Source organism: Schistocerca americana, chromosome 6 (assembly GCF_021461395.2).
Source record: "Schistocerca americana isolate TAMUIC-IGC-003095 chromosome 6, iqSchAmer2.1, whole genome shotgun sequence".
Classification (NCBI taxonomy): domain Eukaryota; kingdom Metazoa; phylum Arthropoda; class Insecta; order Orthoptera; family Acrididae; genus Schistocerca; species Schistocerca americana.
The window spans coordinates 91,248,604-91,262,690 of NC_060124.1; the positions used below are offsets into that span (position 1 = coordinate 91,248,604).

The 14,087-nt window shown below is 40.0% G+C and overlaps 2 protein-coding genes across 2 annotated transcripts in view; both read left to right on the forward strand.

The window, feature by feature from the left end:
* Positions 1-693: 693 nt before the first annotated feature.
* LOC124619983 (putative vitellogenin receptor) lies at positions 694-11,793 on the forward strand. The gene is made up of 15 exons (XM_047146647.1): positions 694-760; positions 7,865-7,995; positions 8,209-8,340; positions 8,430-8,535; positions 8,988-9,137; positions 9,402-9,527; positions 9,602-9,817; positions 9,894-10,065; positions 10,141-10,339; positions 10,422-10,616; positions 10,691-10,811; positions 10,915-11,061; positions 11,142-11,258; positions 11,328-11,472; positions 11,553-11,793. The coding sequence occupies exons 1-15, from the start codon at positions 694-696 to the stop codon at positions 11,791-11,793; spliced, it is 2,265 nt and encodes a 754-aa protein (XP_047002603.1).
* Positions 11,794-12,302: 509 nt separating this feature from the next.
* LOC124619984 (vitellogenin receptor-like) overlaps positions 12,303-14,087 on the forward strand; it is an 84,101-nt gene continuing 82,316 nt past the window's right edge. The window contains exons 1-7 of the mRNA XM_047146648.1: positions 12,303-12,403; positions 12,482-12,663; positions 12,738-12,839; positions 12,928-13,171; positions 13,396-13,571; positions 13,636-13,749; positions 13,830-14,066. Of these exons, the coding sequence (XP_047002604.1) occupies positions 12,303-12,403; positions 12,482-12,663; positions 12,738-12,839; positions 12,928-13,171; positions 13,396-13,571; positions 13,636-13,749; positions 13,830-14,066 (1,156 nt within the window). The remainder of the gene's footprint in view (positions 12,404-12,481; positions 12,664-12,737; positions 12,840-12,927; positions 13,172-13,395; positions 13,572-13,635; positions 13,750-13,829; positions 14,067-14,087) is intronic.

The window sequence follows — 14,087 nt, forward strand, 5'->3', positions numbered from 1 at the left end:
ACTAGGGCCAATGATGGATGCATTGCTTGCACTTCCTCTCACCATAGTAATTTCATAGTGAAATACTTGTTTCAACAAGGGGCTATGCCAATAGTGTACTTCTAACACAAATTCAAACTGGAATATTTTTAATGCCTCATCTAAGTTAGTCATCCACCTTGCCCCCTCCCTCCCGCTGCAGGTGTGTATCTTAAGTAATGTCAATCACCCTGTAGCAATTTCATGTCCACTATTTTATGGTGGAAATGACACCAGCAACTGGTACTCTCCATTTTGGCTAGAATGTTTGTATGTTAATGGGACTAAAAGACCAAAGGATCTTAGTTGCACAGTCTCGGCTGACTGTGTGGTGGTGAATGCAAAATGCAGAATAGTTTAGTTGCTCCCACCAGCCACTGCACTGTCGCCTTGGACTGCATGAACAGTGTGAATTTGAACTCTTGGTGAATCTAGGTGACAAAGTATTAACTGAAGATGACAAATAGGAAACTAGTTTAAAAATTGTCGTGGAACAAAGCCTCGACTCGGCTGATAACCCAGGAAGACTTCATCAACCTTGTGAATAGTTTTCACTGTTGTGTTTAAAAATTTTAACTGCATTGGCTGTGATATTAAACTGTAATAAGTGCTCTTGGTCATGGTAATACTTTTACCTCCTTGTATGTGCAGGAAGACGAGCACAAGAATCTGAGTATGACAGTTGGAGCTGTTCTGCAGGTGCTTGCAGTGTGGTTGCTGCTAACTGTGGTGGCCATACAAGGTGAGTACCTACCAGGTTGGTGCCGCTCTGGCATCATACTAACTTCAAAATGACCTGGCTATTTAATTTGAGCAAGCCTTTGGTCATCTTAGTGTTGACAATATTTTCAGCAGCTGTCCTCACTTACCTCATATTGCTTCCCCAAACAAATGCACTGAACAGGAGTTTCCAGAGCAGCAGGAATGGAAATTTTCATAGCATTACTTCCTGACAACACAACTCATTTTGTGACAAATATCATCTTTCATGATTGGGATGGTTGATTATAAATAGCATCAAAAAATAGCATGTGTTTACTTTCATAAGCAAACACATGGTGAGAAGCTTCTTCTTTCAAGACAGAGGCAAAATGTGTTTGCAGCTACTGCAGAATCCGTCATTCGCTTGACGGAATATATCCTACAAGAAACTTTACTGTATGTAGTACTTGGTTCCTAGTGGTGTAACAGCTATTGTAACTCACTGTCTGATCTAAAATGTATAAGAATATCAATGAAGTGTTTCTGTAAAATTGAGTTTAGGAGCAATTTCTTTGGAAAATAATATGCCTCTTCAAAATTGCTGAAGCAGTCGGTGAAAAATCCTGGTATCCAGCTTAATTATCGAGTTAAAAATGTAAGCTAAAGTTGTAGAAAAGTGGTAATGAATGTTAATACTCTGACATGTCCTATATTACACATTTACTGTACACAATGTAATCTTACAGGATCAAATAAAATTAAATTCATCAGTTAAGTTGAAACAGAAAGCAAAACAGCACTAGAAAGAATTGTCTTGTAGCTCTGTTTCTGATGTAAGCAAAGTTGAAACAGTCTACAATGTAAAAGTACACATGTGCTATTTTTGGGATGCTACTTATCAGCCATTCAGATCATGAAAGTTGTGGATTTTTTTTTTTTTTTTTTTTTTTTTTTTTTTTTTTTTTTTTGCACCAAATATTGCATAAAACAAGTTGTTAGGAAGTAATGCCATGAAAATTTCCATTTCTCCTGTTTTGGAAACCCCTGTGAAGTGCATAAACAAATAAAAACCAGTGAATCCTCTTTATTCATCAATCTTGAAGTGACTGTGTCTTTGAAATTTGAGTAAAAGCTTCTTGCAGCTTTGGCAGTTTACATCTCTTGCAGATTTCATTGAATACTTTACTTATATAAAAAAAATTATACACTCTGTATTTTGTGACAAAATGTTTCACATGAGGTGAATAATGAAACAAATTCTTATACTGCTTACTGTCACATTACACACTTCGCAATAATTGCTTACTGTTTATTGCACCTCTTAAGTTTACTCTCGTTATTCTTGTGTGCCATGTATGAAGTAAATTGTTCTGGTCCCTCAGCCTTTGTTTCTATACTTCATCCAAAATGCATAAGCCAGAATCTGGTTGTTGAATTCAACCAAATAGTTTACTTTAGCTGTCTGCAAAAGGGTCAAAAATACACTGAGATTTCAGTGGCCCAAAGACTGGTCACACAAGGTAAATAGTCAGCAATGTAAAATTTTGCACCCTACAAGACAGTATTATAAGACAATGCTGGTCAGGTTTCTTTTGTTCACTGAAGAGCAACACAAATGCTGAAAAGTCTGAAATGACACATTAAAACAACCCATCTATGCAAAAGCCCACTTACACACTTTAAAGAACCAGTATTAAACAAGAAGCCTGAGAACATATTACAGCCACATACATCACTAGTATAGTGGACCTCAGACAAGATCAGTGTTCGAGTTTTCTTAAACAATAATTCTTCTAACACCCAATACAAAAATTGTTTGTAAATACTCTAAGTAGGGAAATGAGAGGAATCCTCTGCCATGCAATTCTGCATTTGACAGAATATTGACAGGTACAAAAAGAAATGTCATCCTCTTCAACAATGCTAAACATTTGACTTGTTGTACTTTCATCCCTTCAGTTTTTGCTATTATGAAATTCATATATTTCCTTATTAAGATTACTTAAACATGTTCTCAGTCTTCTACAGCAGGATGCCTCAATAAAATCCTTAAAAGCAAAGAGATTTTGAGTAAAATAAAACTTTCAATGGCTCTCAGCTATAATTGTCAGGAGTAAAAATGATTACTGTCAGTGGTTTTTTAATCTTGATGATAGCAGAGAGCTGTCAGTAACCTGAATATTTTATTCAGAGTAATGTGACTTGAAAACTTTGTTCATTCCACATCTTCAGGCCTAGTGCAGTAGCAGTTCAATGTATGCTCTAGTGTCCAGTGACTTCCAATCTGGAGAAAGCTGGCCTGTACTCTGTACAAGATAAGTCATACAACATAATCTTCTAAAGACTGTTAACAGGGCTCTGCTTATTACTGAGTGAATACTATTAAGCATAGCACATTCTGGGCTTCTTACCTGGTGGCACATACGAGAATACTGAGCAACCTGCACTGCTAGTTGCCCTAACTAAAATCAGTTTGCTCAAAGAAAAGGTGAATGGGTAAAGAAGCTACTTCCAGCTGGCTTCATGGACAGCAATCTTAAGAATATTAGTGGTCATCTGTGACATTAAAATGGGGAGATCAGTTCCCAAGAATTTCTGGAAAAACTGACGTGCCTTACACAAACGGCTGAACAGTAAAATATCTCCTGGATTAGCTATGAAGAGAATTTACCTCGAATTTGAGGAATGTCTGTGTAGGTCATTTTTCTGAAAGACTCACTCCTCCTTAGACTTTGTCTCAGTATCACTTGTTATTGACATCTTCTCTGCACTTGTTTCAAATATTCCCTGTAAACATGGAGGTCTTTCTCTTCCTGCTTATTTTCACCTCTATGAAACTGATAGCTCTAATCTGAAAACTGATTTATTCATATAATAAAATTTCAAACAATTTGGTTTGAACAAAGAGGCATGTTGACATCTGTGTGGAAATAGGATATACAGAAGTCATATCAGGGGATAGAGCATCTGTCTAACTTGCACTACAGGTGCTCAGTGTGGGCACAATATGTAACATGGCAAACATCAATACAGTTGTCATTCTTGTCATACACATTATGGTGGATATCACTGGCAACATTATTCTTGATGTTCCAAACTGGCAGTGGAGGCAAGAACATAAGGTTCTTACTGCATATCCCCATAACAAAATGGCATCGATTAGTCAGATGGCACTGGGAGGCTCATAACTCATCCAATCCACTTTTACACTGAATTCATCATAGATGTATAGAAAGTGTGGTGGAGCATTGTCTTATTACAAATTCCTGTAATTATGGCTATAGTCAGGTGCCTAAAATAAGTTTCCTTTGCAGAAAAATTACCTGTAAGCTTGGGAACATGATGCAGTACAGAGATTGTTCACCTGACTAATGTATCCAACAATCCTGTGGATGTTTTGTGCCCAAAACATGTGCATTGTGATCATTTGCCTCGGTTAAATGAAAGGTTACTTCACTGAAAACTAGCTTCTGTGAAAGTCTTCCTCCAGAAACTGCTGTAAGTTATTGTTACAGGATGAAGCTAATTGCCATGAAAATTTACATTTAACTACAGACTGTGTAGTTCCATGTGTAGAAATTTGTGTGGAAAATGAACCAGCAGACTGTGGTAAGTTCCCTCTAGTATGTGTCATCAGTTGCTTCAGGCCCCTGAAAATTGACTCCCAAATGAGCTCACTTTTCTGCAAACTGTCACATCTGCCCTGCTCACTGTGTACCAAATGAGCAGCCAGTCTTGGGAAATGTTACAGTATAGCCCATTGTTTTAGCCAGGTTTTGATACCTGGCTCAAAACTCGCTGAAGTTCCAGCTGACTCGAATCCAATGAAATAAGACACACAATTTGCATCACATGTTCTGATAAGACTGCACACAAATACTGTTCCATAGCACCTATTATTAACTTGGAGATATTGTATGTACTGATGTTGTTTGTTCACAAGTCTAATTGTTTCCATTTTGTATTAAAAACCCAGTGATACTGATTAACAATGTTGTACTGTAACATCAAAATTCTCCCTTTGTGTCACATTACTTAAATTCTCCCAGAATTTCATTCTCTTTTTCCACTTCTCAGACAAAGCCATTCTGAGCTTCCCCAGTTTTTCTTCAAAGCCAAATGTTCAGTCAAAATTTTATGCATAAATTTTGTCTGGTATACTGAGTTGTTCTTGCTTCCTTTGGTCATCTTTAATTGCACAGACCAAATGTGTTCAAATTATAGCTTTACTGTGCACTACATAGTTTGCATTGTCTTCTAAGCTGGCTTGGTCATATTCTTTTAATATGCCCACAATTTTTAACCTGAACTTTCTCACACATTATTTTATTTGCTCTTAGTGTGTTCCTTCAGGATAATTTGGACCCAATTTTTCGTTATTACTGTCTTTCCTTTTGGATTTGTCAGTGTACCTCCTAATATTTAAAATGTTTAGGCCCCCTAAAGAGTCTCACTTTAATGTTTTAGTATAACACTTTGAGATGCATTTTGCTTACAGGTGTATTTTTTGAATGTGAAAGATAATTCCAGTTTGTGATTAATTTCATAAAAAGTCTTTCCAGGCTACTTTGGTAGTTTCACCCAAATATCTGAACTGCAAAACTCGAAATTTTCATGTATTAAGTGTGTGGGTTCTTGAATATTACTGTCATAGGAAGTACTATAGAGACACACACACACTTTTGAATTATATAAACTTCATGAAGTCATTACAGGAAGTTCAGTGAATAACAAAAAAAACAAATAAAAACTTGGCTGATAAGAACACACACAGAAAAAAGTCGAAGATAGTCATCATACAGGTGATGTTAAACTCTATGGTACAGACTGCTGCCACTGTGATGAGGCACTGTAATGGGCTGTGTTGTAGCTGCCATGAGGGGAAGGCAGGGCATGATTCCTCATCGCAAGAAAGGTGAAGAATGTAATCTTATTGCCAAAAAAAAGGGATGGAGTGGACAACCTGTACTGGAGGGGAGGTAGGGAATGTGGAGAGAAGAGGCATGGTAATGGTAAGTTGCTCAGTAGTCAGTGGTGGCAGCAATGTTCCTTTCATCCTGGAAGGAGTAAAGGATGTTTGAGAAGGGTGATGTGGAAAGTGCTGGTGTTACAGGTTACCAAAGGAACAGGTTGGTGTATGAAGATTGAGGAACTTTTATGGATCTCGATCAAAAGATATTTGAGGTTGAATGGCAAGACATTGATGGAAATCATTGTAGCACTCGGTGATACTGGTGAGATGAGTTGTCAGAATGAGCACATCAGAATCACTTGTTCTGAGCACAACACTGGGGAATCACAACAGCACTGGGAGGGATGGAGGGGGGTGGACGTCACAAAGGGACGTAAGAACAGGTGCACTTTCATCTAAAGATAAGTCGCCACACCTGCATTGGGTGGCAGGTTATGCTGTGTGGTGTCTTCAATTGTACACACAGGTTTTAACCTGCGCAAGGATAGTTTGCTTACCTTTGAGGAGAATAACGAAGGTGGTGTTAGTGTGACAGTATCTTTTGAAGGCCTGAATAAGGTGGCAGCAAAGTGATGCAGTCAGTCGTCACAGAGCATGACATTGCTTCAGGTGGTGAGGTTGCTGTGAATGAAGATGCACCGAGTTTCGTGGGTATGGGGAAGTGTGATGAGAGGCTTGATGTGAATGGACGTGCTCAACTAATGTGGGTAGGACGGAAGGGGAGATGAGGAAAGAGGATCTGTCTTCGACCTCCTCCTGTGGAAGGAGCAAAATTTTAATGTACAGTATGTTGGCTAATAACTAAAGAGCTTCTTTGGAGGCAGTATGAATACCCTACAGGACCCATGCAACAGTTATGCCCAACCAGAGGCATGATACACTAGTGCCACTTTGACTGTGGTTCCAGTGCTCACATCACTTTGTGGATGGTGGGTAGTAGTACAGAACTTCACAATGCCACAGAGATTAAAGCTTAGTGAAAATGAGCAACTTGAATTGCTGATTCTGATCTGCAGTGACAGATGGGTAGTGGGAGTGCGAGTCAGGTGTAAACAAAAGATGGTCTACAGTTGGCCAATATGTCAGTGAGAGGGGACAGCTTCCACCCACCTACTAACAGTCGATCATAGAAATAATGTATTTGAAACCTTCTGAAAGATGTAGGGGACCAGTCAGATGTACATGCCAAAAACATTCTTTTGGGCTATCAAAATGTCGGAGGTAATGTCAACTTTGATATGTTGGCAGGGAATGCACATGAACCCTAGATGCAGCAGTTGTTTGATGTTTAGCCAAATAAAATGCTCAGCAAGCAGGTGCAAGGTTGCTTTGATACCTTGTAATGGACAGGAAGACCTTCAATCATCAGTAATCTGTGCCATTTACCATTTGAAACAGGCATGAGGCATGAAGAGGGAGTTGGTGTCACAAAGAACACAGATGCAAGAAGACTTGCTAACCTGTTGAGTGTGTGTGTGTGTGTGTGTGTGTGTGTGTGTGTGTGTGTGTGTGTGTGTGTGTCAGTATTGCAGTGGGAAAAGCATCGGCCACATGTCAAGTTGCCAAGTTGTTGGAAGCAACTGCAGCATGTTGACAGAGCATGTTGTTGCTGGCACAATCTTTGAGTAAGAGCTCAATGGGGGAGTTGGTGGGTAGAGCTATCAGAAGTATACATTTAGATGATGAATGGAGGAGCATGTTACGGCAAGATTGGTGGCTATAACCAGAATTAGTACTGACTATGCCAAAGTGTTTTTGGGTTTGGACTGGTTAAAAATACTCTCCAGTGAACCTAATTTAATCTGCATTAACTTGTTTCCTTCTGATTAAGTTGCATTCACATACATCACATATTGTGGTAATCTGGTTATGGTGCTCTGTACACATCCCAATTTCTCTTATGTCTTCAGTATATTTTTAAAACAAAAAATTAGCTCTTAGTGCTGCCAGCTTGCTCTGATTTTTCTAAAATAGAGAAACAGTATACCACATCCATTATACTTGCAGCTATCTGCATGCTTCATACTGTGAATTTTGAAAATAGCATCACTGTAACATAAAATCATGTGGAGTGGGGGTGGCTCTAGAGTGAGGCTGGAGTAAAGGTAAATGAAGCAATGCTGGCACATAGACAGCCCTGCATATAAGCTAAAAAAAATGCATAATTTGCAGGAGATGAATCCTGTAAGCCACCACACCACATGAGGTGTGACAATGGAATGTGTATAATGGTCTTCTTCAGATGTGATGGAGATAATGACTGTGGTGACTGGTCAGATGAACATGGCTGCAATGGCACAGAGGTGAGGTAGTTTGTAATGCCAACATTTGTTTCTAGTGAAATGGGCTCTTAATGTCCCATATTCAACTGTCAATAGTTCTTAGAGATGTTAAAGTTCAATAAACACTTAACTATTGGTTACTGGTGATGTTGGTAAACATAGATAACTAAAATTTTCATATATTGAGGGCATGATGTTCTGATAGCTGGTTGTGAATGTGGTGTGCCCCTTTAGCCTGCTACTCCAGAGTGCATGGCTGATGAATTCAGATGTGGAGATGGCACTTGCATCCCACCTGAGTGGATATGTGATGGGAGTCAGGACTGCAGTGATGGTAGTGATGAAGTGCTGGGCTGCAGCAAACGGGTATGTACATGTTCACTTCAGATATGAAAGAGGCTAGAAAGTAAAAAAAATATGTAGTCAACACGTTCTATTGCATTGTTCCAATGCAGCTATCATGTCATGAAGACTTCCTATGTGACAACCACCACTGTGTCCCAAAAGCATGGCAGTGTGATGGGAATGATGACTGTGGTGATGGCAGTGATGAAATGAATTGTAAGTAACACATTTCAAGCATCTATAATTCAATCAACAATGATTGCAGCCTATGGGCAGCTTACAGTATTATTTTTCAGAAATAATTAGATAGAATTTCCTATAGAAATTTGCACTCACTTATCTGGACTGAATTAAACATTGTTTCTGCAATAACTGAAACTTCAGATGGTGGTGGAAAAATTAGGACAAGAAACCCTTAGGACTTCTTTGTTTCAAACATGCCTCTTCAGAAAAATGACATTTAGACTGGAAGTAACATCAAAATGTTAAGTGTAATGGGTGATAAAGGTGTAAGTTGGCTTTTTTCCTGTTGACTAATTCTTCTGACTTGTTTACACTATTTCCATTATTTCTAAATTCAGAGAAACATCACCTTAATTGGTGTAATCTAACGCCTAACATAGAAGTGGTTTACATTTCACTGTAAATAACAGAATCTTGTTATTCAGGCCATGGAAAATCAGCTAAGCCAGACTGTGATGTTGCCCACAACTTGTATGCGTGCAGAGATGGCCTACATTGTATAGAAATGACTGAAGTGTGCGATGGCACACCCCACTGTCTTGATGCCTCAGATGAAGGTTTACTGTGCCAAAAAAGTAAGTATGCCTTCATTGTGATCTGTTAATGGATGCAGTGATATGCACTGAAGCAATTTTGATAATGTTGTAGGCAAATCACTATGTGCATCAAAGGGATGCACTTTCAAATGTCAGCCTACACCAAATGGACCATTGTGCTTGTGTCCCTTGGGGTTTGCTCTTGTGGAGGAGAAGTACTGCAGAGGTAACTATGATAAATACTTCATATAAGAAAGAAATTTTTCAATACTTGGTTCACTTCTAAACCACCAAAACTTGCAGATGTTGATGAATGTCTCACCTATGGCATCTGCTCCCAGAAGTGCAACAACACCAATGGTGGTTACTTGTGTTACTGTGCTGAAGGCTACTCATTGCAAAGCAACAACCATACCTGTGCTGCCAATGGTAAGGTGTAGAAAATTAAGTAATAACACCTGTACAGTGTTGGCATGAAATTATTCATGCACTGACATTTTCAGAGGGTGAAGCTGTACTGCTTTTTTCAACAAAAACTGAAGTTCGTGCTTACTTCATGAAAAACAAGGTGTACATAACTATTGCAGACAATCAAAAGCATATAGCTGGTGTGGGATATGATGGTTCCTATGTCTACTGGACAAGTGTGAGAGACGGTGAAGAGGCTATACTGCGAAGCAATGCAGATGGTTCTGCAATAGATGTTCTTGTCACATCAGGTATGTACCTGCAGTGAGATGTTTTTCTTCATTTTGTTACTGCTGTCTTGTGCTCTAACCTGTTGGAACTTGGCAGGTCTTAGCTTGCCAGAAGATTTGGCCTTGGATCTTGTGACTGGAAACATATACTTCACTGATGGGGAAGAAAGCTACATAGGGGTATGCACAAAAACTGGCAAAGAATGTGCAGTTCTGGTGAATGAAGATGTACTGAAGCCCAGAGGCATTGCCCTACTGGTCCAGAAGGGGTAAAGCAGCTTCATATCTTTTCATAATAAGAATGTGATATGGTGCATTATATTGAAATTTGATGGATGTTGCAGGCAAATGTTCTGGTCTGATTGGGGAAATGTGCCAAAAATAGCAACTGCTGGGATGGATGGATCTTTTCCTAGGGTACTTGTATCAGAGGTTCAGTGGCCTAATGGCATAGCAATAGACTTAGGGAATCAACGTCTATACTGGGTTGATGCCAAGCTCCAGACAATAGAATCTGTGGCCCTGGATGGCTCGGACAGAAGGGTGTGTGGTCTGTAAATACATAGTATAGGTGGAAATGAAAGATAATTTGGATGCAATTTGATTTCTGTGTTCTTTCCTCCAGATTATCCTGAAAGATGTTGTGAAGCACCCATACTCAATAGCAGTATTTGAAGACACTTTGTATTGGTCTGACTGGCATGGAAAGCAGATCTTGTCTTGCAACAAATACACTGGGAAGGAGCACAAGAATTTAGTGAGGTCAAGAAAAAATCATATTTATGGAATAAGCATCTACCATCCTGTTCTCCATCCACAGGTAATATTTGCAAAACGCTATTACCTTTTAAGATTTCATTGTTCAGATCTTGCAAATGAGATGTGCTTTCCTAGGTGAGAAACCCATGTGAAAGTGCTGGCTGCAGTGACATCTGCATGCTTGCTCCAGATGATTCATACACTTGCACCTGTCCAGAAGGAAAGCAGTTGGCTAGTGATCAGCATACTTGCATGGGTAAGCAGTTGTAATTCAATGGTCAAAGTAGAAATAGGCGAGCGTTGCCTTGAACCAGCTGTTTGGCAAAACTACAAGAATTATTTTAATAAAAAAATTACAGATCTCCAGAGGAGACAGCTAATTGTGGCAACTGCCGGCAATCGAATAGTGGAGGTGGAGCACAGAATCCTTGGAAAGCAATCGTACTCAGTTATGATGCCAACGGGTATTCAACAGATAGATGCTACTACATACAGTCCTGTAGATGGTGAGTAGGTCGCTCCAATATTTTTGAACTGGGAGAAACATTCAGGAGATGACAATTAACTTTTTTCTTTTTTTTCCCAGATATGCTGATATTTGCAGACAACTCACAGAGAAAATTATTCACTCTGTCCCTTGCCACAATGAGCCTGAAGACTTTGATCAGACGCAGGATTGGGTGGCTAACTAGCATGGATTTTGGTAAGTAATTGCAGTGGCTTTGATGTTGATGGGAAATAAGTTAGATGCAATGCTAGAGTTTGTTCACAGATCCCTATGGCAATAACTTATACTGGACGGACTCCGAACGCAACATTGTTGAGGTGATGAGCATGGCTACAAAACGACGTAGTGTGTTGCTGCGAGGGGTTGGTGATGAGGCACCTCACAGTATAGCTGTAGTCCCACAAGAGGGGTATGTGGAAGTGTTCCCTCATGACCATGTAAGTCATTAAGTCATTGTAGAATGTAATAATATAATGCTTGATACTGCAGGTACATGTTTGTTGCTTGTGGGATGGAAGGCAAGATACATATAGATAAAATGTTCATGGATGGTTCTGGTAAGAGGGATCACTCAATTAAAGGTATTAAGGGGCCAGAAGTGTCCCTGTGGTATGAATCTGGTTTAAACGAAATTTTCTGGGCTGATAGTGGAAAGAAGACTATCAGCAGCTTTCCCATTGATGGTAAGTATGTTTTGTGGAGACCTCTATGTAAAAGCAAAAAGGGATAGGAACTAATGCGAAACCTTTGCAGGTGAGGGCAGACACATAGTGCAGAGACTGACTGCTTCTCCAGTGGCTATTGCCTCTGTTGCACAGGATCTGTTCTGGACTGTTGGTGGCAGCAACTACTTGTATTGGGCCAATAAATACATGATTGAGGGAAAGGTCAAGAGAGTTATGTTAGGTAAGTAGTGTGTGTGTGTGTGTGTGTGTGTGTGTGTGTGTGTGTGTGTGTGTGTGTGTGTGTGTGTGTGTGTGTGTGTGTTTTTTTTTTTTTTTTTTAATTCCCACTTTCTTCAGAAATGGAAGAATCACAAAACATCAGGTTGACAGCTGTGAAAGGAGTAAAGTTTCCTCCAACTCATCCTTGTCACATACTGAATGGAGGCTGCAGCCATTTGTGTTTGCTGAGAGGACAACAACATGTGAGTAATAATAATGACAAATATTTTCCACACGTGTTGAGAATGGTTCTTAACACTTAATGTATGATCAGGTCTGTGGGTGCCCAGAAGGGATGTACCTCCAAGGTAACAATGAAACTTGCATTGCTGATGTCTGCAAAGGGAATGAATTTCATTGTGAGAAAGACAAGAAATGTATACCTGCAGCATCCAGGTAATGCCTTGCAAGAGCATAACAAGATTGCTAGATCGGTAAATATATTAACTGAAAGACTTAACATATTTGGATCAGGTGTAATGGAGTTCCAGACTGCCCAGGAGGAGACGATGAGAGAAACTGTGATCAGTGCAGGGATTATGAATTCAGATGTGACAATGGCCAGTGCATATCATTTGAAATGAAATGTGATGGTACGAAGCAGTGTCAAGATGGGTCAGATGAAAGGCACTGTGAAAGAACAGCTTGCTCGCCAGGTAACTTACCAGATAGATTTCAATGCCGAATTAACTGGATAGGTGCAGTGTGACAATTTAATCCTTTGCTGCAGATGAGTTTGAATGTATGAATGGTGGGTGCATAGACAGACATATGCGCTGTGATGCTCGGAGTGATTGTGAGGACAGTTCTGATGAAGAAAACTGTGCTGCAGGTAAAGTATGGCCATGAATTAGCTTAATATGGTCTGCTGAATTGAAATTCTTAATGTGTCACTGGCATCACCTCTTTCTGCATTCCAGTGACCTGCCAAGACGAGGAATACAGGTGTGAAGTAGGTACTTGCATTCCTGCCTCGTGGGAATGTGACAGTGAAGTAAACTGCCCAGATGGCTCTGATGAACATGACCAGTGTCGTGAGTATATTGTTGGTTTGGTGGAGTTAAAGGTGACTGCCAAACTGAAATGCATAACAATTCCTACTTTGCAGCTCCTCCTACTTGTGGACCACAGGAATTCATGTGTAGCAATGGGAATTGCATATACGTGGAATTTATCTGTGACACACAAGACGACTGCGGTGATGGCTCTGATGAAAAGCAGTGCAGTGCCCCTACCACAAAAAACATATCCTGCACAAAAGATGAATTCTTATGCTCCTCAACAAAAGGGACATGTATTCCTTCCACCCAGAGGTAGTAGCATTTCTTCTAGCACATTTTGTGTAGAAAAGAACAAAACTTCACTGTCACCTGTATTTTATCCACCAGGTGTGATGGCAATGCAGACTGTCCAAAGGCAGAAGATGAGAGAGGATGTGGGTGTGATCCTCAAGAATTTGAGTGCAAGAATGGAAAATGTATTGCTTCTTCTTGGGTCTGTGACACAACGAATGACTGTGGTGATGGATCTGATGAAGACCCAGATAGATGTACCAGCAAGAAAGGTAAGTTCACTTGATACTTAAGAGGAAAAAATGACAAATTCATTAACATTTCTGTTTTTTCTAGGAGAAAAGAAGTGTGCTGGTTTTGCATGTGCATCTGGCAAATGCCTGGAGGTTAAGCAACTATGTGATGGCACTAAAGATTGTGAAGATGGATCTGATGAGGGAGGAAAGTGTGGTAAGCTACCTTGAAAAAAGATGAAATCTGTGTTGACCGTGTATGTGGTAGCCTCTGACAATGAAAATTTCATGCTGCAGGATCTGCTTGCAAGGGTAGCCCTTGTGATGGTGGCTGTCAACCCACACCAGCTGGACCCCAGTGCTACTGTGATGAAGGCTATGAGCTTCAATCTGATGGGAGAAGCTGCCATGATATCAATGAATGCCTGCAGCATGTGTGTTCACAGGTGTGCTTGAATGTGCCTGGCAGTTTCAGGTGTGCCTGCATGCCAGAGTACTCACTGAAGTTAGACAGAATATCCTGCAAGGCCAAAGGTGAGTCTGGTGTAGGTATTT

Bases quoted from the DNA above. Each gene is read 5' to 3' on its own strand.
- LOC124619983 (XM_047146647.1), top strand. From the start codon at position 694: ATGACAGTTGGAGCTGTTCTGCAGGTGCTTGCAGTGTGGTTGCTGCTA. The intron at 9,138-9,401 runs GTAAGTATGCCT...CAAAACTTGCAG, and splicing joins AGGTTTACTGTGCCAAAAAA to ATGTTGATGAATGTCTCACC. The intron at 10,340-10,421 runs GTGTGTGGTCTG...TCTTTCCTCCAG, and splicing joins TGGATGGCTCGGACAGAAGG to ATTATCCTGAAAGATGTTGT.